General features: G+C 36.6%; 1 protein-coding gene across 3 annotated transcripts in view; it reads right to left on the bottom strand.

The window, feature by feature from the left end:
• The window catches only part of PIK3R4 (phosphoinositide-3-kinase regulatory subunit 4), a 73,738-nt gene that overhangs the window by 7,710 nt on the left and 42,645 nt on the right, over positions 1–23,383 (bottom strand). For all 3 annotated transcript variants that reach the window (XM_077991440.1, XM_077991441.1, XM_015132206.3), the window contains 4 exons: positions 22,545–22,732; positions 21,175–21,385; positions 18,354–18,519; positions 3,811–3,975 (listed from right to left, as the gene is read on the bottom strand). In XM_077991440.1, the coding sequence (XP_077847566.1) occupies positions 3,811–3,975; positions 18,354–18,519; positions 21,175–21,385; positions 22,545–22,732 (730 nt within the window). The remainder of the gene's footprint in view (positions 1–3,810; positions 3,976–18,353; positions 18,520–21,174; positions 21,386–22,544; positions 22,733–23,383) is intronic.

The following is a 23,383-nucleotide window of genomic DNA, read 5'->3' on the forward strand; positions in this document are numbered from 1 at the left end:
TAAATAACTTATATAACCATAGAACATTTATCAAAACTAAGAAATTAACCTTGGTATAATACTAGTAATTAGAGTACAGAACGTATTCTTATTTTACCAGTTTTCCCACTAGTGTCCTTTTACTATTCCAGGATCCAATGCAGGATAATACAGGGCAATATTAAATTTCTTCCAATCTGTGACAGTTCCTCAGTCTTTCAGGACCTTGATATTTTTGAAGACTACTGGTTATTTTTGAGAATGTTCCTCAATTTGGGTTTGTCTGACATTTTCTCATTATTATCCTGAAATTATGCCTTATTGGGGAAGATACCACAGAAGTGATGTGCCCTTCTCAGTGCATCATTTGAGGGAGGACCTGATGTTAGCATGTGCAGGTTAATTATCACTTAGCCAAAATGCTTGCAACCACAACTGTTTCAGATTTTGGTTTTTGTTTTGTTTTGTTTTTAAGATGAAATAACATAATGAGGTATCTTGGGAATGGGACCCAAGTCTAAACATGAAATTCATTTGTTTCATATATACCTTATACACATAGCCTGATGGCAATTTTGTACAAAATACTTTTGTGCAGGAAACAAAGTTTTAACTGCAACCTGTCCCATGAAGTCAGGTGTGGAATTTTTCACTTGTGACATCAAATTAGCATTCAAAAACTTCTAGTTTTTGGAGAATTTTGGATTTTCAGATTAGAAATGTTTAACCTGAATCACTTATGATGTTAACTTGAATCATCTGAATTAAGCTAGTGTCTGCTAGGATTCTCCATTGTAAAACATTTTTTCCCTTTATAATTACTCAATATTTGGCAAAAATACTTTGAGACAATGCAAAAATTCTGTTTCTGCTTTAACTTTGGCCCACTAATTTTAGCATCCATTTGAGGGAGCATGCCTGTGGTGAGCTAATGGTGACTTTTTGTTTCCCTCAGTCCTTCTGCATTAGTTGACTGGGATTCTTCTGTAAGTTGTCACTTCTTCCCCAGAAACTTATTTATTCACTTATTTATATCAGTATGGATTCACAGATATTTATTTTATTCTTTGAGTTACAATCCAATACTACAATTATTTATTTTGTTGCCCAAGTTGTTCCAACTTTGCCCATTGGAAGCTCTTTCAAGTTAGCTCTTGTGCCCTTTCAATGTACTTTTTTAAATACTTTCTAATTTTGTGACACCACAAGATGCTCCAGGCTTATGTTTTATTTTCCCTGCCGCACACACCTGGAATCAACCAGTTCTAGAAGTACTAGTTCCTTTTATTGAACAATGTATTTAGAAACAAAAATCTAGGCCCTATGTGTTCACTGCTCTGGCAGTGTGCCTGCTTCTAGTTCCTCTCAATGGCCAGAGCTAGAAGATATATTATGTATACTACTTCAGACATGTGGACACATCTATATTTCTGTATCTGTTCGTGTGTTTCTATACATGTATATATTTATGCCTATGCATATACAAATATCATTAGTCCATACTGATAATCTCCAACTCCTATGCAGCACCAGAGTTCATTCATCTGTAATACCTTTCTCTAACAGTGACAAACCTGGCTCCCATAACTACAATATATTTACTTGTTTGTTCAACCTGAGTACACAAACGAAGGGTAGTTTCAGATTTGTTAAACCTGAAACTTAAAATGAAGTTGTTAACCCTGTGAAAAACAACGAACTAGAATACAATGTTTGAGTTGAGTTGTGTCATTAGCCTCCCAGTATCAAATTTAAAAACTGTTTTCCAAAGTTACTCCTTTATTCGCCATGCCCTTCAATATGATTATGTGATTCACTTGTAAAACAGATTAATTTGTCATAGACTGCATTCCATCTTTCCCCTTACATCCTAGTTAACTTTTTAAATTTTACATATGTTAAAATTCACTTTTTGTGGTATACAGTTAAGTGGGTTAATTAGCAAAATGCATTTAAGATTCATCAATGTTGTTGCATGAGTCAATAATTCATTCCTTTATAATGCAGATTATTATTCCACTATATAAGTGTACTAGTTTTTTTCAAGCTGAGGCATTTTTAAAACTAAAAAGAACACATAAAACATTAGCCAGTCTCCTTGATTCATACATATCATGCATTCATACAGGCAGTTTTGGTTTTATCTTGTAGATCAGAGGTCAGCAAACATCATCTATAAGAAGTCAGATTGTAAATATTTTAGGCTTTGTGAATCACATACATTCCTGTTGAATATTATTTTTATTTTTTCAACCCTTTAAAAATGCAAATATCATTCTTATTTTATGGACCATACTGCAAGCTGTAGTCTGCTAACTCTTGGATAAACAATTTAAATATTATAATTTGGACCATATCTTCCTATTGAGGAGTGATGAAAAATCCAACTGCAAAGTAAAATGTAAAATGGTTCCTTCCACAAATTCTAATTAGTAAGAGCTATCTATGACAACAGTTGATATAACCAAAACAATCAAAGACTTATGACCTTATGGCAAGGTTTCTTTGAAGCACTCACTGTGAGGCAGAGTAAAAGCTAAACATCCTGCCAGTCTCCTTATCGAGGTAGTTAACGTTTGCTTTAAGAGAGTAACATTTACAGTGAAAAGTGCCGTTGGCTGAGAGACAACCGTGCACTGAATGTGCATGTCTGTCTGTGTGTGTGGCCTCTGGGCTCAGTCATCACATAGTGCACTATGCCAAGTTATTAAATAATTTACATGAAACTCAATAGATTTGTTACTAGACAGGCATCATCTGCTGAAACAGATTTTCTTAAAAATGGGCAGGTATTTGTTATTAAAGGCCATAAAGAATATGTCCTGGAAAAAAGTAGCTTAAATCTGTTCAGTGAATGTGCGGAAAACCTTTTTAAATGCAAAAGCAAAACAAAACAAAACAAAAAGCCCAGGTGACCCAACAAATATCTCTTTCTGCCTTAAGCTACCTAATGGCCATGGCTTATCATCCACTAAACAACTCCTCATTTTGCTTTCTTCTATGGGGTCCACCACCTCCACCTGGGCCTTCCTAACCACCTTGCTTCACCTGGCTAACTCACACCTGGTCTTACCTGTTGTCTTCCCTTTCAAGCTGGCTCCTGTTATCCATGTAAAAATTACCACATTGCACTGAAATTGTCTGTTCACTTGTCTATTTCTCCCACTAGACTGTAGATTCTTAAAGCATAACATGTCTTTGAAATCTTCAGTGTGTAACACATATTGGTCAAAAATTGTTCTGCTTTGTCTTTAAATATCTTACCTTGTATGCATTTAATCTGCAAGCAACCACAATTTATAAAAAATGAAGAAAATTCTTAAATAGAACCACTGCTATTTTGTTTTAAAATGAAAAGCAAATCATCTGTCTAAATGCTCTTCTCCATGTCCCCCTCAACTTCAGAGATTTTAATGCCAAGTCACGGAATGCTGACATTTGAGTTTTCCTTAATGAAGAACACTCACATTCTCAAAATCAGGCAGAGTTGTGTTTTTAGTAACTGAGACAGAAGATATAACTGGTAATTTTAGGTTATTCAGACAAATTCTAGACTGGGATGAGCTGCAAGTTCAAAGCTGCCCCTTTGACCTCTTGACAAGTTTGCAGAAGGTAAGATACATAGGTATCATCTTCTGAGACTAACACATGTGACAGTTTTGAGCTGGAAGCACATTTTTTAAATTTTATTTATTTATTTTATGGGCTTAAAAAAAGAAGTGCAATGTAAGAGGCCCTCAGTTGATCCCAACTACATTGCAGGGTAGAAAGGAGAGTTAAGGTACTGTAGTGCACTAAATACAATGTTTAAAAAAGACAAAAGATAGATACCTGCTTTGTAAAGGATGGATTTTAGGAGACTTGGGCAGCTTAGAAGCCTCAATTCCAAGAAGCTGGACAGCACCATTATCAGATGCTATGGCTAAATAGTGGGAGCCTTGGCAGAATGTGAGCGTCTTGACTCGACCTCCAATTCGGCTGTATGTAAGAATAGATCTGAATGAAAGAAAAATAAAATTCATTTATGAAACAATGTCACTGCTAATGTTAAATATCCACATGGCTATTAGCAAGCAAAATTATTACTGTGAGGTCCACTTAATTTCCCTGATCTCAGGACAAAAACAAGAATTTCCTCCCAAAAGAACTGTTACAAAAATCACCTTTTCTTCTGATATTTTCAAATAGCCATCTGCACACACTTCTCTCTCCCATCATAGACTATCCCTCCTTCTCCTTATTATTTTTTTTTTTTTTGAGACAGCATCTCACTCTGTTGCCCAGGCTGGAGTATAGTGGCCAGTGGTGCAATCACAGCTTACTGCAGCCTCGACCTCCTAGGCTCAAGTGATCCTCCCACCTCAGCTACCCTGGCAGCTGGGACTACAGGCGTGCATCACTATGCCTGGTTAATTTTTTGTAGAGACGGGGTTTTGCCATGTTGCCCAGGCTGGTTTTGAACTCTTTTCTAATGAGAACTCCCACACTTGTGGTCCTGATCATAACTCCTTCAACTCTTGAAATATCTTAAACCCTCACTCTTACACCCTTCAGTTATTCCATCACACAGCGCAGCTTGGCACAGAAGGAAAAGCACTGGCTTTGGAATCAAGAACTTCCACTACCAACTACTTACATGATGTTGATGAAGCTACTTAATCAGTTGTATGCCTCAGTTTATCCTTGACCTATTTCCCTAACTGGACCACAGGGAAAATCAGGTAATATGTAAACCACAAAACATTCATAAATGCAAAATTATAATATTCAGTCTCTCCCACACATATGCTGATCTCTCAAGCTGTGTTTTCTACTCTCTTTCTTTAAATTCACTGCCAAACTTCTTGAATATATCATCTACGCAAGGGACTTCCATTATCACCAACTCCCTCCTCCATTACCCTCCACACAGACTGCAACTTTACACTTCTAAGGGGCCATACCTCTAAAAAGTCAAAAGCCCCTAAACGCCGAACACATTCATCTATCTTGTGTAATTTATTTCACTTTATTATAAAAGTTAATGCATATTAAGCGCACTAAAATACAGAAATGTAAAAACATTTATAACAATACCACCCAGAAACAGTATTAACATTTTGTTACATATCCTTCAAAAGGTTTTCTATACATAATATATTTACATTTGTTTTTTTAAAAAAACTGTAGTATTTCACATATTTTATCAATCATCTCTCCCTAGTTGTTTTTTTTGTTTTTGTTTTTGTTTGTTTTTCTGAGATGGAGTCTCGCTCTGTCGCTCAGGCTAGAGTGCAGTGGCGCGATCTTGGCTCACTGCAAGCTCTGCCTCCCAGGTTCATGCCATTCTCCTGATTCAGCCTCCACCCGCCACCAAGCCCAGCTAATTCTTTTGTATTTTCAGTAGAGACGGGGTTTCACCGTGTTAGCCAGGATGGTCTTGATCTCCTGACCTCATGATCCGCCCACCTCGGCCTCCCAAAGTGCTGGGATTACACGCATGTGCCACCGTGCCCGGCCTAGTTGTTTTTCTTAATAACAGCTTTGCTGAAATGATTTTCAAATACCATAAAGTGCATTTTAAAGTGCACAATTCAATGATTTTTAGTATATTAACAGATTTCTGCAAAGATCACCACTAGTTCCAGGCCATTTTCATTAATTATAAGACATCAAAAAATAAACTGTCCTCATACCCATTAGCATTCATTCCCTATTTGCCTCTCTCCCTAGCCTCTGGTAACAACTAACCAACTTTATTTTCTTTTTTTCTTTTTTTTTTTTTTTTTGAGACGGAGTCTCGCTATGTCGCCCAGGGTGGAGTGCAGTGGCCGGATCTCAGCTCACTGCAAGCTCCGCCTCCCGGGTTTTTACGCCATTCTCCTGCCTCAGCCTCCCGAGTAGCCGGGACTACAGGCGCCCACCACCTCGCCCGGCTAGTTTTTTGTATTTTTTAGTAGAGACGGGGTTTCACCGTGTTAGCCAGGATGGTCTCGAACTCCTGACCTCGTGATCCGCCCGTCTCGGCCTCCCAAAGTGCTGGGATTACAGGCTTGAGCCACCGCGCCCGGCCACCAACTTTATTTTCTATGAACGTCCCTGTTCTGGACATTTCATATAAATGCAGTCATCATTGTGGTCTTTAAATTAAGCTTCTTTCACATAACATAATGTCAAAGTTTATGGTGTGGTATGTAATACCTCATTCCTTTTTAGGCTGAATATTATTCCATTGTACAGCTACATCACATTTTGCTCATCCATTCATCTGCTGATAAACATGTAAGTCATTTCCACCTTTTGGCTACTATGAATAATGCCGCTATAAACATTTGTGTGTAAGTCTTTGTGTGGACAAATGTCTCAAACACAATGCCTACAGGGGCCCAATCAGTACTGTAGATGAGTAAAGACAGCCAGTGACAAGCAATGGCAGAGACGGGAGTGCCAGTGTGCTTGGTCTCTCACACACACTTAGGCTTTCTCTCCCCATCTCTTTTAATATTGACATATCACCACATTTACCCTTTTAAAGGGCTTTATAAATAAAGTCACCACATTTTACAACTATCACCATTATCTAATTCCAGAACATCTTCAGCATACCCAAAGGAAACCCCGTATCCATTAGCTGTCTCTTCCCAAAGCTCCCTTCCCCCAGCACCTGGCAATTCCTAATCTACTTTGTGTCTCTATGGATTTATCTATCTGAACACTTAATATAAGTGAAATCATACAATATGTGGCCTTTGGATCTGACTACTTTCACTTAGCATACTGTTTTCAAGGTTTATTCACATTACAGCATGTAGCAGTACTTCGTTCCGTTTTATGGCTAAATAGTTTTCCATTGTGTAGATATACCACATTTAATTTATCTATTCATCACATGATAGAAATTGTGGTTTCCATTTTTTGACTATTATGAATAATGCTGCTATGAACATTTGTGTACAGATTTTTGTGTGAACATATGTTTTCAACTGTCTTGGGTATATAGCTAGGAATGGAATCATAGGGTCATATGGTAACTCTATGTCTACCATTTTGAAAGGCTACCAAACTGTTTTCCAAAGTTACTGCACTATTTTTACATTCTCACTAGCAATGTATAAAGCTTTCAACTTCTCCACATCCTAACACTTGTTACTGCCTTTTTTACTATAGCCATTGTAGTGGGTGTGAAGTAGTATCTCACTGTGGTTTTGATTTACATTTCTCTAGCGACTAGGGAGCATCTTTTCATGTGCTTAATTGGTCCTATTTGGAGAAACATCTATTCACATCATTTGCTTTTTAATTGGGTCATTTGTCTTTTAACTGTTGAGTTGTAAGGTTCTTTATACATTTTAAATAATAGATATTTATCAGATATATGATTTATAAGTTATTTCTCCCATTCTGTGGGTTGTCTTTTCACTTTCTTGATAGAGTCCTTTGAAGCACAAAGTTTATAACATTGATGAAGTCCCATTTGTCTATTTTTTCCTTTGTCATTTGTGTTTTTCATGTAATTTCTCAGAAATCCTTACCGAATCCATGGTCATGAAGACATACATGTCTATGTTTTCTTCTAAAAGTTTTATGGTTTTAGTTCTTACATTTAGTCTATGATCCACTTTGAGTAAGTCTACTGAGATTCATCTTTTTGCATGTGGAAATCCTGTAATCCCAGCACTGTTTGTTCAAAAGGCCATTCTTTTCCCCATTGAATTATCCTGACACCTCTGTCAAAAAAAAAATGACCATCAATGTATTTCTGCATGCCAGTTCTATTCCATGAATATATGACACAGACATACACATAGACGTGATCTATATGTCTATCCCTATGCCAGTACTCCACTGTCTTGATTTACTGTAGCTTTGTAGCAAGTTTTAAAATACAGAAGTGTGAGTCCTTCAATTTGGTTCTTTTCTTTCAAGATTGTTTTGGCTATTCTGAGTCTCTTATCATTCTTAATGGATTTTAGGATTAGATCATTGAATATATGACACAGACATACACATAGACGTGATCTATATGTCTATCCCTATGCCAGTACTCCACTGTCTTGATTTACTGTAGCTTTGTAGCAAGTTTTGAAATACAGAAGTGTGAGTCCTTCAATTTGGTTCTTTTCTTTCAAGATTGTTTTGGCTGAGTCTCTTATCATTCTTTATGGATTTTAGGATTAGATCATTGATTTCAGGAAAAAAAAAAGGCAGCTAGAAATTCCAAAGAGATGGCATTGCATCTGTACATCGAGAGGTCTGCCATCTTAATGATATTAAGTATTCCATTGCATGAACATGGGGTTTCTTTCCATTCGAGTCTTCTTTAATTTCTTTCAATGATCTTTAGTATTTTTCAGTATACAAATCTTATACTTTCTTGTGTAAAATTTATTCCCAAATATTTTGTTCATTTTGATACTACTGTAAATAGATGGTTTCTTAAATTCATGTTTGGACTATTCATTGCTACCATATAGAAATGCAAGTGATTTTTATATATTCATCTTGTATTCTGCAACTTTGTTGAACTTATTAGTTCTAGTAAGTTTTTAAAACAATCATTGTTTAATTATTGCTAATTCTCATGCTAGCTGCTAACAGAAAATTTTACTTTCTCCTTTCCAATTTGTATGCCTTCAATTTCTTTTTCTTACCCAAATGTCCTGGCTAGAACCTCCAGTACAGTATTCAAATGAAGTGGCAAAAGTGGACATTCTTGTCTAACTCTTAGGGGGAAAGCTTTCAATCTTTTACCATTAAGTACAATGTTAGCTGTAGGGTTTTTTGTGTAGATGGCCTTTATTCATTCTTTTCTATTACTAATTGGTTTGTTGAGTTGGTTTTAATTATAAAATGATATTGGACTTTGTCGAATACTTTCTGAGAGTTTGTGAGATGATCGTTTGGTCTTTACCCTTTATTCTATATTATACCATATTATACCATATAAATGGTACATTATACCATATTAATGGTACATTAATTGATTTTCATGTTGAACCAACCTTATATTCCTAAGATAAATTGTACTTGGTCATGACATTATTTTTTACATGTTGGATTCAGTTTACTATTATTTTCTGGCAGATTTTTACACTTATATTAATTATTGGTATTGGTCTGTAGCTTTCTTGTGAACTGTTTACCTGGCTGTGGTATCAGACTGACATCTGCCTCAAAGGATGAGTTAAGAAGTGTTCCCTCATTTATTTTTTGGAAGACTTTTTGAAGGATGGATATTACATTAGTTCCCTCTTATCCACAGTTTCACTTTCCCTGGTTTCAGTTACCTGTGGTCAACCGCAGTCAGAAAATATTAAATGGAAATTCCAGAATAAACAATTCATAAGTTTTGAATTGTGCACCATTGTGAGTAGTGTGATAAAATCTCACACTGTCCTGTTCCCTCCTGCCCAGGACTTTAATCATTCCTTTATCCAGCTGAATACACTACCTGCTCGTTGGTCAGTTAGTCACTTAGTAGCTGTCCCAGTTATTAGATTGATAATCACAAGAAGGGTGAGTACAGAATAATAAGACATTTTGAGAGATATTCTATTCACATAACTTTTATTAAAATATATTGTTGTAACTCTTCTATTAGTGTTGTTGATCTCTCACTGTGCCTAATTTATAAATTAAACTTTATCATAGATATGTACATATAACAAAAAACACAGTATATATAAGGTTTGGTACTATGCGAGGTTTGGGGCATTCACTAGGGGTCTTGGATCGTCTCTTCCGCACATAAGGGAGAACTACTGTAATTCTTTAAACCTCTGGTGGAATACACCATGAAGCTATCTCAGCCTGGGCTTTGTGGGAGGTTTTTTGATTACTAATTTCTTTATTATTATAGGTCTATTCAGATTTTATATTTCTTCTTTAGTCATTTTCAGCAGCTTGTGTCTTTCTAGGAATTCGTCCATTTCACCTAGGTTATCTAATTTGTTGGCATACAATTGTTTATGGTATTTCCTTCACAGTACTCTTTTTTTATTTCTGTCAAGTCAGCAGTAATGTGTCCCCTTCAATTCCTGTTTTCAGTAACTTGAGTCCTCTCTTTTTATTGATCACTAAAGGTGTGCCAATTTTGTTGATCTTTACAAACAACCAATTTCTACCTTTGCTGATTTTTTTTTTTGTTTTTCTACTATTTCATTTATTTCCTCTTTAGTCTTTATCATTCCTTTCTACTTGCTTTAAGTTTGCTCTTTTTCTAGTTTCTTAAGGTTAGGGTTAAGTTACTAATTCAGGATCTTTCTTCTTTTTTAATATGAATGTTTACAGTGATAAATTTCCCTTTTAGTACTCCTCTAGATGCATTATCCAAGTTTTAGTATGCTGTTCTCATTTTCATTCATCTCAAAGTATTTTCTAATTTCCTTTTGAAATGCTGGGTATTTAGCTATATGTTGTTTAATCTCCATGTATTTGAGAATTTCCCAACTTCCTTTCTGTTACTGATACCTAGTTTCATTCCAATTTGGTTAGCAAACATACTTCATATGCTTTCAATCCTTTTAAATTTATTGAGGTTTGTTTTGTGACCTAATATATAGTTAAATATAGAAAAGATTACATGTACACTTAAGGAAGATTTATATTCTGCTGTTTCTGAGTGGAGAATTCTATTGATACCTGTTAAATCTGGTTGGTTTGTAGTGTTGCTCACATTTTCTATTTCTTTGCTGATCTTATGTTTAGTTGTTCTATCCATCTTGAAAACAAGCTACTAAAGGCTCCCACTATTATAATGGAATTATCTATTTTTCCCTTCAATTCTATTGGGTTTTGCTTAGTGTGTTTTTGGGGCTCTGCTGTTAAGTATGTTTGTAATTGTTATGTCTTGATGATGAACTTATTCTTTTACCATTATAAAATCTCCTTCGTCGTCTCTAGGAGAAATTTGTGCCTTAAAGTTTATGTTCTATCTGACATTGGCCACTCCAGCATTTATTTTTTTTTTTTTAGACAGAGTCTCGCTTTGTCACCCAAGGTGGAGTGCAGGGGCGCGATCTCAGCTCAGTGCAACCCCCACCTCCCGCGTTCAAGCAATTTTCCTACCTCAGCCTCCCGAGTAGCTGGGACTACAGGTGCGTGCCACCATGCCTGGCAAAAATTTTTTTAATTTTTAGTAGAGTCATGGTTTTGCCATGTTGACTAGGCTAGTCTCGAACTCCTGATCTCAGGTGATCCACCGCCTTAGCCTCCCAAAGTGCTGGGATTACAGGCATGAGCCACTGCACCTGGCCTAGCTCTTTCTTAGGTACTATTTGCATGGTTTATCTTCTCATTTCTTTTACTTTCAGCCTATTTATGTCTTTAAATCTAAAGTGTGTCTATCATACATAGCATATAGTTGGATCATGTTTTTCACCCTTTCTATCAACTCTGCCTTCTGATTACATTTATAAGTTGTGGTTGCTCTGAGAATACAATGAACATCATAAAATAATCAAATTAATACCAACTTAATTTCAGTAATACATAAAAACTTTGCTCTGTCTTCTCTTCCCTCCTCCCTCATACATATAACTATTGTCATACAAATTACATATCTACATGTTATAAGCCCACTGACAGTCTTATAATTATCTCTTTATGCAGTCATCTTTCGAAATCAGATAGCAGGTAAAAAGAGTTACAAATAAAAATAATTTGTACTTTCGTATTTACTTATGTTATCTTTACTAGTGCTCTTCATTTCTTTATACGGATTGAAGTCACTGTATCATATTCTTTCATTTCAGCATAAAGGACTCCCTTTAGTATTTCTTTTAGGGCAAATCTACTGGCAATAAAGTCCCTGTTTTTATTTATCTTGAAATGTCTTAATTTCTCCTTGGTTTCTGAAGGACAATTTTACTGCCACAGAATTACTGGTCGACAGTCTTTTCCTTTCAACACACTGACTTCCGGCCTCTATCATTTCTGACTTAAAAATCAACTGTTAATTTTATAGAAGATCCCTTGTATGTGATGAGTCACTTTTCTCTCTCTGCTTTCAAAATTCTGTCTTTGTCTTCCAATAGTGTATGATGTGTCCAGGTATGGCTTGCTTGATTTTGTCCTATTTAGAGTTCACTGAATTCTTGGCTTGGCAGATTAACGTTTTCCATCAAACATGAAAAGTTCTCAGGCATTATTTCTTCAAATATTCTTTCTGTCCCCTTTTCCGTCTCCTCTCCCTCTGGAACTTTTATTATGCATGTGTGAGAATGCTTGATAGTACACCACAGGTCTCTGAGGCTCTACTCATTTTTCTTCATTCTTTTCTTTTTTGTACCTCTGACTGGATAATATCAATCATCTTCAAATTCTCTAATTTTTTGCTCTTATCAGTGGAAATCTGCTATTGAAGCTCTCCAGCAAATTTTTTCAGTTATTATACTTTTCAGTTCCAGAATTTCTATTTTATGATTTCTACCTCTTTATTGATATTGTCTATTTGGTTAGACAATGTTCTCATATTTTCCTTTAATTATTTAGACATGGTTTCTTTTAATTCTTTGCACATATTTTTAATAGCTGATTTAAAATCTGTGTCTAGTAAGGTTTTTTCCTATGTATAAGCCATCCTTACTTGCTTCTTTGCCTAACTTGTAATCTTTTGTTCAAAACTGTGCATTCAAAATTAATATAATGTGTCAACGTTGGAAATAAGATTCCAAAGCTGTTGCTATTTGTTTAGTGACTTGCTTGGACTAATTCTATAAAGTCTGTATTCTTTGTCATATGTGGCCACTGAAGTCTCTGTTCAGTTAGGTAAGTGGTCACCTAATAACTGGCAGGTATTTCCTTCAATGCCTTGAACAATTAAGTGTTCCAGCCTTTTACTGAGGGTTTTGTTTATGTTGTGACACACCTTCAACACTCCATCAGGCATTTTACATCTCTGCTTTAGTCTTCAGTTCTTGCTTGCACAGAGTCTCAAAGCCAGCCAGACATGAGAATTTGGTCTTTTCAGTTCCTTCCTGGGTATGTGCACAACTCTACACATACATGTGGTCTTATAAGGACCCAGGGATAGATCAAAACTTTTCAAAGGCCCATATGGACATCTCATTACCCAGTTCTTCCTTTTAAGCTTTCTGTCAGCCTCTTGATGCCACCTCAAGATGACTGCTATGTTAAATAAATGGTGATGATTATTTTCAACAAGTACCCTGTGAGTAAGAGTTTTCTCAAAGAACAAGGTATGAGCCAAGTCAAATAAAGACGGGTCCTGAAAATGGAACTTTACAGCCAGCTGGCGCAGAGGTCAAATAGTGACAATTCTCTGGAGATGGGCTTTTGGGGAGCTCCAATGCTATTATGACCCCTCCACTGGCTACTAAGGGGCTAGTTTTCATGGCTACCATAGTTATGAGGCTGTTTTCCAGACTATCACAGAGCTGGTAAAGGGGGATGAGATTACAGTAAGTTAAAGATGACATGGCTCACTGTTCTTATGGAGAGTCAAGTGTTTTTCTTGAATCCACTTTAGATTGCTGCAAGGCGTTAGCTGATTTCCAAAGTTCTCAGAAAATTGACTTTGCCAGTCTTTGCCAGTATTCTCACTGCTTTACAGAGGAACAGATTTACTATGCCGTTCCAAAATAGAAACCCCATATGCTCTTCTTAAACCTAATTTTAAAAAACACAATTATCAATGTCTTTCATTGATAATGGCTGCTGAACTTTTAGTGTGCTCCTAATTTTTTGCTATTATAAAGAAAGTCAATCTGAACAGTCTTGAAACTAAATCTGAGTTGATTCTTAGTTATTTCCTTAGGATATGTACATCATAAAGGCTTGGATACATATATTGTAAAAAAACACCTCCAGGGAAGAGGCATCAATTGCATTCCACCAGAGGGCACTGTATGAGAGTGCACCAATGGCATTATGAGGTTTTCATGCTAGTAGGAGTTTTTGTCTCCTTTGAGAGAGGCCTACATATTCCTTTCATAAGTTTTCTCTTTCATCGTAGTTTATAATATTAACTTAAATGGTTTCTTCTCTTTCCCTTTCTTGCCCCTCTCTTCCTGTTCCAAAAATTCAATTTCCTAAGATTCAAACATCAGGCCTTTGTTGCCCTTCATAATCCCTTTACTTTATAGTCACTCAAAAACTTTGACTTTCAATACTACTGACAGACAAGACTAGCTGGACTTCCTAGGCCGACTAAGAATCCCTAAGCCTAGCTGGGAAGGTGACCGCATCTGCCTTTAAACTCGGTAAAGAAATAGCCAATCATCTATTGCCTGAGAGCACAGCAGGAGGGACAAGGATCAGGATATAAACCCAAGCATTCAAGCCAGCAAGGGCAACCCCCTTTGGGTCCCCTCCCCTTATATGGGAGCTCTGTTTTCACTCTATTTCACTGTATTAAATCTTGCAACTGTACTCTTCTGGTCCGTGTTTTGTTATGGCTCAAGCTAAGCTTTCACTGGCCGTCCACTACTGCTGTTTGCTGCTGTCACAGACTCGCTGCTGACTTCCATCCCTCCGGATCTTGCAGGGTGTCCGCTGTGCTCCTGATCTAGCAAGGCGCCCACTGCCACTCCCGATAGGGCTAAAGGCTGGCCACTGTTCCTGCACGGCTAAGTGCCTGGGTTCGTCCTAATCGAGCTGAACACTAGTCACTGGGTTCCATGGTTCTCTTCCGTGACCCACTGCTTCTAATAGAGCTATAACACTCACCACATGGCCCAAGATTCCATTCCCTGGAATCTGTGAGGCCAAGAACCCCAGGTCAGAGAATACGAGGCTTGCCACCATCTTGCAAGTGGCCCGCCACCATCTTGGGAGCTCTGGGAGCAAGGATCCCCCAGTAACACTACCAGTGACTCCAAAATATGTAACCCTAACACTGACAACTTTCTTTTGTACCACTCATATTGTTTTAAGTTTTCACTGTGATAGAACTCCACTTACTTTACTACCACCCCAATTTCAACAAATAACAAATGCATCCATCTCCCCTAAAATTGAGAAGCTGAATGAGCCAGAAATAAGGTAGCACAAGAAGAAAACACAGAAAATGTAATTTAAAATACTATAAATAAGTTGAAAAATCTGTGCAAAAGTTTAGAAAAACAGCAATTTTTCAACAACTAGTCCCAAAGGGACAAACTGAAAGTTTAACTCAAATAAGAAAAAAGAAAATGGCAGAGCCAAGATCTAAGTAGCGTAAATCACCAATCACATTTCAGTAAGAAAATCAGGACTGGGAACTGGATGGTCTGCCAACATCACTCCTGGGGGAAACTCCTCTTAGTCAGAATGTACTAGCAACATTTCCTAAGAAAACACATTAGTTTTGCTGTTCTTTCCCTGCCACCAGCTGTTCCCCACTTGGCTCTAGCAATAAGAATTGCTTCCTTCTCCCCCACTAGTCAATAAAGGGATCTGATAAGGGTGACACACTGCATTTTCTTACACTCTTTCCCAATCCAAGGCCCATGGCTGCCCACAAACAAGAGAGCAGGTGTTACAGCAAAGCAAAAGAGTAACTGCATTCAGAGGAGATCCAGTCTCCTAATCATACAGACTTCCCAAATTCTATTAAGTCAGCTAAATTACCAAAATTTGGGGGATATTATTAACTGAAATGGGATACCGAAACAACACTGTCTAAAGCATGACAATGGGATACAGAAAGTATGACTGTAATAAAAATCACTTGAGAACTAACAAGCAGGGTTTTTCCAATTTACCATCCTAATAAAGGGGACAACGAATCCAACTGATAATAACAAAGAACCATTTGGAAAACAATTATCAGAAGAGGTACTTAAAATGCTAATTAAAATGCTAAGAATGGGCTGGGTGCAGTGGCTCACACCTGTAATCTCAGTGCTTTGGGAGGCTGAGGCTGGCGGATCACTTGAGGTCAAGAGTTCAAGACCAACCTGGTCAAAAATGGCAAAACCCCTCTCTGCTAAAAATTCAAAAATTAGCCAGGTGTGGTGGCACACGCCTGTAGTCCTAGCTACTTGAGAGGCTGGGGCAGGAGAATCACTTGAACCCAGGAGGCAGAGGTTACAGTGAGCCAGGATCATGCCACTGTACTCCAGCCTGGGAAACAGAGTGAGACTATCTCAAAAAAAAAAAAAAAAAAGGAAAAAAAAAGCTAAGAATGGTTAGGAAAAAATCAAAAGAATGGTAGTAGAAGGGGAAGAAAAGAGCAGGGATTTAAAAGAAAGGGATAGGAGGGAACATCCTGGTATGATGGTCAAATTTTGTATCTTGAGAAGGATTCAGGATGTAGAGGTTTTATTTGTCAGAACTCATGGAATGGTTCACTTGAGATCTGCGTACTTCATAGCATACAAATTTTATATCAAGAAGAAAAAAGAGCTATAAATTAACTGGGTGTGGTGGCATGCGCCTATAGTCCTAGTTACCTGAGAGGCAGAGGCAAAAGGATTACTTGAAACCCAGGAGTTCAAGGTTACAGTGAGCTATGATCAGGCCACTGCACTCTAGCCTGGGCAAAAGAGACCCTGACTCTAAGAAGTAAAATAAAAATTTTAAAGAATAGATTGATGGGAGGTGGATAAATGAATAGTTATAAAACACAGCAAACATAGTAAAATCATTACAAATCTAGGTGGCAAGTACATGGATATTCACTGTTAAACACTTTCAACTTTGCTTGTATATTTGAAAATTTTATAGTAAAATGTTGACAAAAAAATTTCTACATGGACCTAGGATTCTTCTTTTTAAATTATCTTCTGACCAATACAACACAAAGACAGAATGAGGAAAAATACAATAATTAAGCATGGTGTAAAAATATAGAGCTAATCAGCACAAAATCTTATCAGGTTGGTAAGTAAAGAGTAAACTTTTAAATTATTTTAGTTATCAAAGATATTTTGTTGTTTGATGATTTTGTGGTTAATTATGGTCAATGAACTTACAAGAAAAGCACCAGAGATTCCCCACATCTTTTTACATAGATGAGATTCAATTCTGATTTCTAGTAGCTTTCTTTTCAGACCAAACTAGGCAAAGAACAAATAAGAATATGGTAGAACGGGCCGGGCGTGGTGGCTCATGGCTGTAATCCCAGCACTTTGGGAGGCCGAGGCGGGCAGATCACGAGGTCAAGAGATCGAGACCATCATGGCTAATATGGTGAAACCCCATCTCTACTAAAAATACAAAAAATTAGCCCAGCGTGGTGGAAGGCGCCTGTAGTCCCAGCTACTCGGGAGGCTGAGGCAGAAGAATGGAGTGAAGCCGGGAGGCGGAGCTTGCAGTGAGCCAAGATAGTGCCACTGCACTCCAGCCCGGGTGACAGAGCGAGACTCTGTCTCCAAAAAAAAAAAAAAAAAAAAAAGAGTATAGTAGAACCAATACAGAGAAAGAAAGAAACAGAAGGAGGATAAACTACAAATCAGATAGGGACATACTTACAAAGTTGTACAATTCTAAAATACTTATCATAATCACATTTATTAAAATCACATCATGCATATTTAAAGTCTTAGGGATTTGAGGTCATAAATTATATCCTTCTTGTCCACAGGAGTGTGGCAATGGTACACTATTTGTTTTCCTTATACAGTTAGCCATTCTATAGTTTTTTTACATTTCTCATGATATTCCATCTAACTGATTCAGCAAATCTTGTTATATACAGGATCTGATCGTTTCCCACCACCTCATACTGCTAGTAAGCCACCAGCTCTTGTCTGATTATTAAAAGTCTCCTGACTGCTTCTGCCCTGCTCCTCTTCAGTCTATTCTCAACATAATAGCCAGAGTAATTCTGTTGACAACTAACTCAGATCATATCTCTCCCCTACTCGGAACTCTTCAAAGGCTCCCCACCTCACTCAGAGTCAAAGTCAAAGTCCTTTACAACAGCCTACAAGGCCATATCTAATTGGCCCCTCTTACTCCTCCATCTTGCTCACTCTGCTCCAGCCACAAAGACCTTTCTGCTATTCCTCAATCATGCCAAACATGTTTCTTCTTCAGGGCCTTTGAAATGACTGTTTCCTCTGCCTGGAATGTTTTTCCACAAGATATCCACATGGCTTTCTCTCACTTTTTTCAAGTCCTTCCTCAAATGTCACTTTCCCTGTGAGGCATTCTCTGGTTAATTTATTTAAATGCTACCCTACCCCACCTCTACTGCATTTCCTATCTTCCTTTCCAGATGTATTTTTTACCACAATTATTTTTAACCATTTAACACATTAGCTGTTTTACTTATACTTTCCTTGTCTCTCACTTTCCAGTAGAAGGTAAGCTCCACCACAGAAGGATTTTTGTCTATTTATCGTTGCTATATGCCTGCTATCCCTAACAGTGGTTGTTATAGAGTAAGCACTCAATAAACATTTGTTGATTTGAATTAACGAACTGATTCATTCCTGAGCATATGGTACCTGGTAGTGGTGGTCTTCCCCTCCATCTTTTGACTGTTCCAGATTTTCACTGTGCCATCATTTGAACATGTTGCAAAAAGTGAGTGTTCATCAGAGACCCTAATTCGATTCACAGCAGATTTATGCTCATGAAGATGGGCAACTAATAGCCCTTTAGGACGCCACCCTAAGGAAAAGCAAAGGAGCGTATCATAAACTGTAGTTTACAAATACAATCTCCCCATCATCCCCCATTATAATAACCAACAACCAGCTTGCAAACAATCACAACAACTAAAATATTTGGAAGTACCAATAGTTGCCAATGAAGAGTGGTCTATTGGACCATGACAGATATTATTTACTGAGACATCAACTTAGCAATTAAGTGTTGCTTAAATAGCTTCAGAAAGGCAGCCCCTGGGGCCCTTCTCCAGTATCTGACAAGGCACGACAGTTAACTGAAAATGAAGGCACAGGGGTACCTGCTACCTCTGAAATCCCTGACTACTGACTCAGTAGATGGGGTAATGACTAGTCTAGAGAAACTGGGCACTAGGAGGCCCAGTTCCACTATACATAAAAGTGAGAGCTTGAGCTACTTATTTAAACTCTATGACCTTTAATTTCCTAAATGTACAATGAGGGACATATTACTTAACCCAAAGGGTGACTATATGAACAAATGAGATATATACAAGAATCTAATATTATCCATAGCCTATAGTAAACATCCAAATGTTGGTTGATTCTCTTTTTACTTGAAATCATTTATTCTATGGTATAAACACATTAGTATAAATGGTATTATAAATTACAGCCTCAGAATGTTCATGGACTTTCCAGTACTTTGACATATATAACCTATGTTTTCTTATGTATATTCTTTTTTTGAGTATGATTAATTTCCTCTAATAAATTATACATTCCCTGGGACCAAAAACCATATCTTATCCATTCATGGTTCATTCACAGCACCTAACGTAAGTACCTGCACATAACTGTCTTCAATGTTTGATAGCTTCTTTTGTATTAAGTATAACAGTTCATTATATTTAATACCGTAAGATTTTAAAATAAAACAGAAAGCTATGCTAAAGAGCATACTGTACTGGGAATCACCACTGTGGCAACCTGAGTGATGATAATGTCATTTTAGAAATGATTTCTTTTCACTAAGAAACAAAAATGAAACTGATACCACTGCCAAACCGAGCTTACTCTAAAACGAAAAACAAAACGTTTCCCCTTAGATCTCTGGCTCACATGTGTGGGAACAGTAGCTAAATGTGATTTTTAAGAATATGCTGGATTTGAAAGTGATCAAAAACACTTTGTCATGAAATCTAATAATCTACCAGGCTAGGCTGCACATTCCCTCTGGAGAAAATCAATTTCACAGCTACTCAAGTGCAGAAAGAAAAAAATCAAGAGTCCAACAGTCACTGCACATTTCTTGAACTACAAAATTTGACATCTTTTCTGTGATTTATTAAATAAAATGTATTACTCTACTAAGTATAATATGCCACTTACAAAGAGATTCTACATAAAATACAGCAGTCTGTGCTCAACTTTTCAGTTTTTAAAGTAGCGCTGGTATATAATATTGATTCATATCACAAAGTTTCAACATTAAAAAATTCCAAAATATTTATTTTGATAAGAAAATTTATGCAACTAACAATGCTACTTGCCACTTAATAGTATCTTCTAAATCTTTAAATCACTGACCTTTACCAGCATTTTCCCCAAGTCCACATCAGTAGCCCATGGGAATTCACATGATTTGTAAATATCTATATATAAGCACACTATGCATCTTCTCAATTTCAATTTTTATCATTAAAATGTAGAGACAGAAACTCAAAAAATATTTTTAAACCTACAAATCTTGTGTCAAAGACTAGCTCTGCTACATTACACTAGGCAAGTCTGCTAAAATAGCTGAGTCAGATTTTCATTTGAAGTATCTCTAAATTACTTTTAAGTCTTAACAATACAGAACTGCTTCCTCATAATTTTAATGTTGATCATCGTTAAGGCGTAGGGTTAAAGGTGATGTTGTTTTCTTTTTTAATTATTTATTTATTTACTTTATTATTATTATTATTATTTTTTTTTTTTGAGACGGAGTCTTGCTCTGTTGCCCAGGCTGGAATGCAGTGGCATAATCTCAGTTCACTGCAACCTCTACCTCCCAGGTTTAAGCAATTCTCCTGCCTTAGCCTCCTGAGTAGCTGGGATCACAGGCGTGTGCCACCACACCTGGCTAATTTTTGTATTTTTAGTAGAGATAGAGTGACACCATGTAAACCAGGCTGGTCTCGAACTCCTGACCTCAAGTGATCCGTCCACCTCAGCCTCCCAAAGTGCTGGGATTACAGGCGTAAGCCACCACACCCAACCTATTTTCTTTTCAAAAGTACTCATCATTTTCTAAATTTTCTAACTTTTTCTTAATATTAATCAAAGTATGTTAAACCTTCCAGAAATTAAAAGCAGGAATTTGGTCAAAGAAGCCAGACATTCAAATGAGAAAGTGGCAAGACATTAAACAGGTAAAACCTAGTACTATAAGTGGGGAAAATGAAGCACAGATAAGCTAAATTATTATGTGATTGGCCTAAATATGACTTTGCCAGCTGCCCCCACAACTAAAAAGCTCCAAATCAACAAATAATGACACAATTTCTTACTCACTGCTTCTTCCTCTGGGTTTCCCAAATAACATTTCTGTTCTTACCTCTTTTGTCTGGTAGTTAAGTATTCATTCCCTCTATTAGATTCTAGCCTTAAGCACCCAGACTAGACTATAACTACCTATCAATGGAACTTTTACCAGGTGGTGGTGGTTTACTCTCCCATTCAGCATTTTCCATCATCTGCTTAGCTATTCTCTCAGCATTGCACTGCTCCCGCTTTTGCTGGATGAGTTGCTGAAGTTCAGTTTTACAAGTTGTAATCCGAATCTGATAGGTGGATGGTAAAATTGTACTACTTAAAACCGGTATTACTGGTTTTTTATTTTGGACAGTTGTCACTTCTGGAACCTACAAAACAAATAGAATTCTAACTATTTACGTCATAAGCAAAGTATACTTGAAGATAAAAGTGTACCCATGTTTTTATCTATAAATTATAACAGCTTTTTGTCCTCATTAATGTACCAATTTTAAAATTCATTTAAATACATTTTTCAATGAAAACCCAGTTAAAATGAAGTTTAACCACAAATGCTACATTTCCATTTTTTATATAAATCCTACATTTTATATATAAAAAAAGATTAGCATGAAAATAACATTAAACAAAAATTATCATTAAGTGAACAAAAGAAATGGAATTTCAATTTAATCTGGTTCAATTAATATTTTTTATTTAAGATATGAATGACCAGGAAAGAGCTCCTTAAATTACAAACTTATTTCAAATACAGATGCTCCTCAACTTACAATGGCATTACATCCCAATAAGCCTATCATAAGTTGAAAATATCATTAAGTCGAAAATGCATTTAATACACCCAACTACTGAACATCACAGCTTAGCATAGCCTACCTTAAACATGCTCAGAACCCTTACATTAGCCAACAGTTGGGCAAATTATCTAACACAAAGCCTATTTTATAATAAAGTGCTGACTATCTCATGTAACTTACTGAAATCTGTACTGAACACAAAAAATGGGATGGCTATATGGGTACCGGAGTCCAGTTTCTAATGAATGAATATCACTTTCACACCATACAAACTCAAAAAATCCTAAGTCTAACCATTGTTGTCAGGAATGATCTGTATATCAAAAGCATCATGACATTTATCACACATAGGAAATTTGGGATTTCTTCCCAGAAGTATTTTTGCTACTTTATAGATACAGCTATGTTATACTGGAGGAGGAATAAAAAAGATTTAAAAGGTTCACTGCAGCCTAATTATAATTACAGTTCATAATAGTGTCTTCAACCCACAATTTCAGATCACTTTATTGGCAAGTACCCTAAAATGAGACCTTTTTAGTACTTTCAATAACTAGATTTCCTCCTCACTATAAAATTAAAGATAAACCTGTCTTAGAAAGAAATATGTCCTCCCTAAAAGAAAAGTCACCATATTGATTTTTCTACTACAGTACACAGCCTTTAAACATCCAATATAGCAGAACGGGGTTCAAAGACATTAGAAGGACCACTGACTGGGTGACAGTACCTGTGGAGAAGTTGACAAAGGGACACAAATGCCAGCAGAGGACTCGGAACGAGGAGGTTTCCCAGTCTGAATCATCTCCTGATCACTCCCTTTAGATAGGGCCTGTGGCATGTTTGGCGGGTCCAGTGACCCAAACATGCTTTTCCATTCTTCATTTACGTTTGAGTCTTGTTTTACATGTTTTCTGGCTATGAAAATATATTCGGAATAGTTAGTCTGAAAGTAGCCTTTAAAACCATTATGTGCTTTTATTGCCTTTGGAGGGGACAGGAGAGGGGGCAGGGACAGCACTACACTTCATATCCTATTTGTTCCTTAAGATTTCTAATTTATTCATATTCATATATCAACTCATTAACTCTCATTTCATTTCTAGGGCAGATGGAACAGATGTGCTTCCAATGATTTTAATAATAAGACCTAATTAGTTCCTAGTTTCCCAAGGTCAGCTCAATTTCAAGTAACCACGATATCTAAAGTAGCGAATAGTAAGAAAATGGCATCTGTTTTAATTTGCATTTATTAAATTATTTACCTTTTCATATATATGCATTCTATTCTATCAGTTGTTCATATCCTTCAATCTTTCTTTTTTTGGCTTGCTTTCTTATTAATTTGTATGTTTTATATATTATGGATCTAAACCATTAAAACTTAAGTTACAAATACTTTTTCTCGAATTTGGGAATTAGAAGTTTATTTTAAATACAATTCACTAGCTGCCTTCGAAATCTAATGCTAGAATAGAGGAAATTTTAAAGACATATAATTGGCAGTGAATGCATATGCAAAAAAGGTATGCACAGGATCTTAAAAAACTTCATACAATCAATGTCAAT

The sequence above is a fragment of the Macaca mulatta genome, chromosome 2 (genome assembly GCF_049350105.2).
Source record: "Macaca mulatta isolate MMU2019108-1 chromosome 2, T2T-MMU8v2.0, whole genome shotgun sequence".
Taxonomy (NCBI): domain Eukaryota; kingdom Metazoa; phylum Chordata; class Mammalia; order Primates; family Cercopithecidae; genus Macaca; species Macaca mulatta.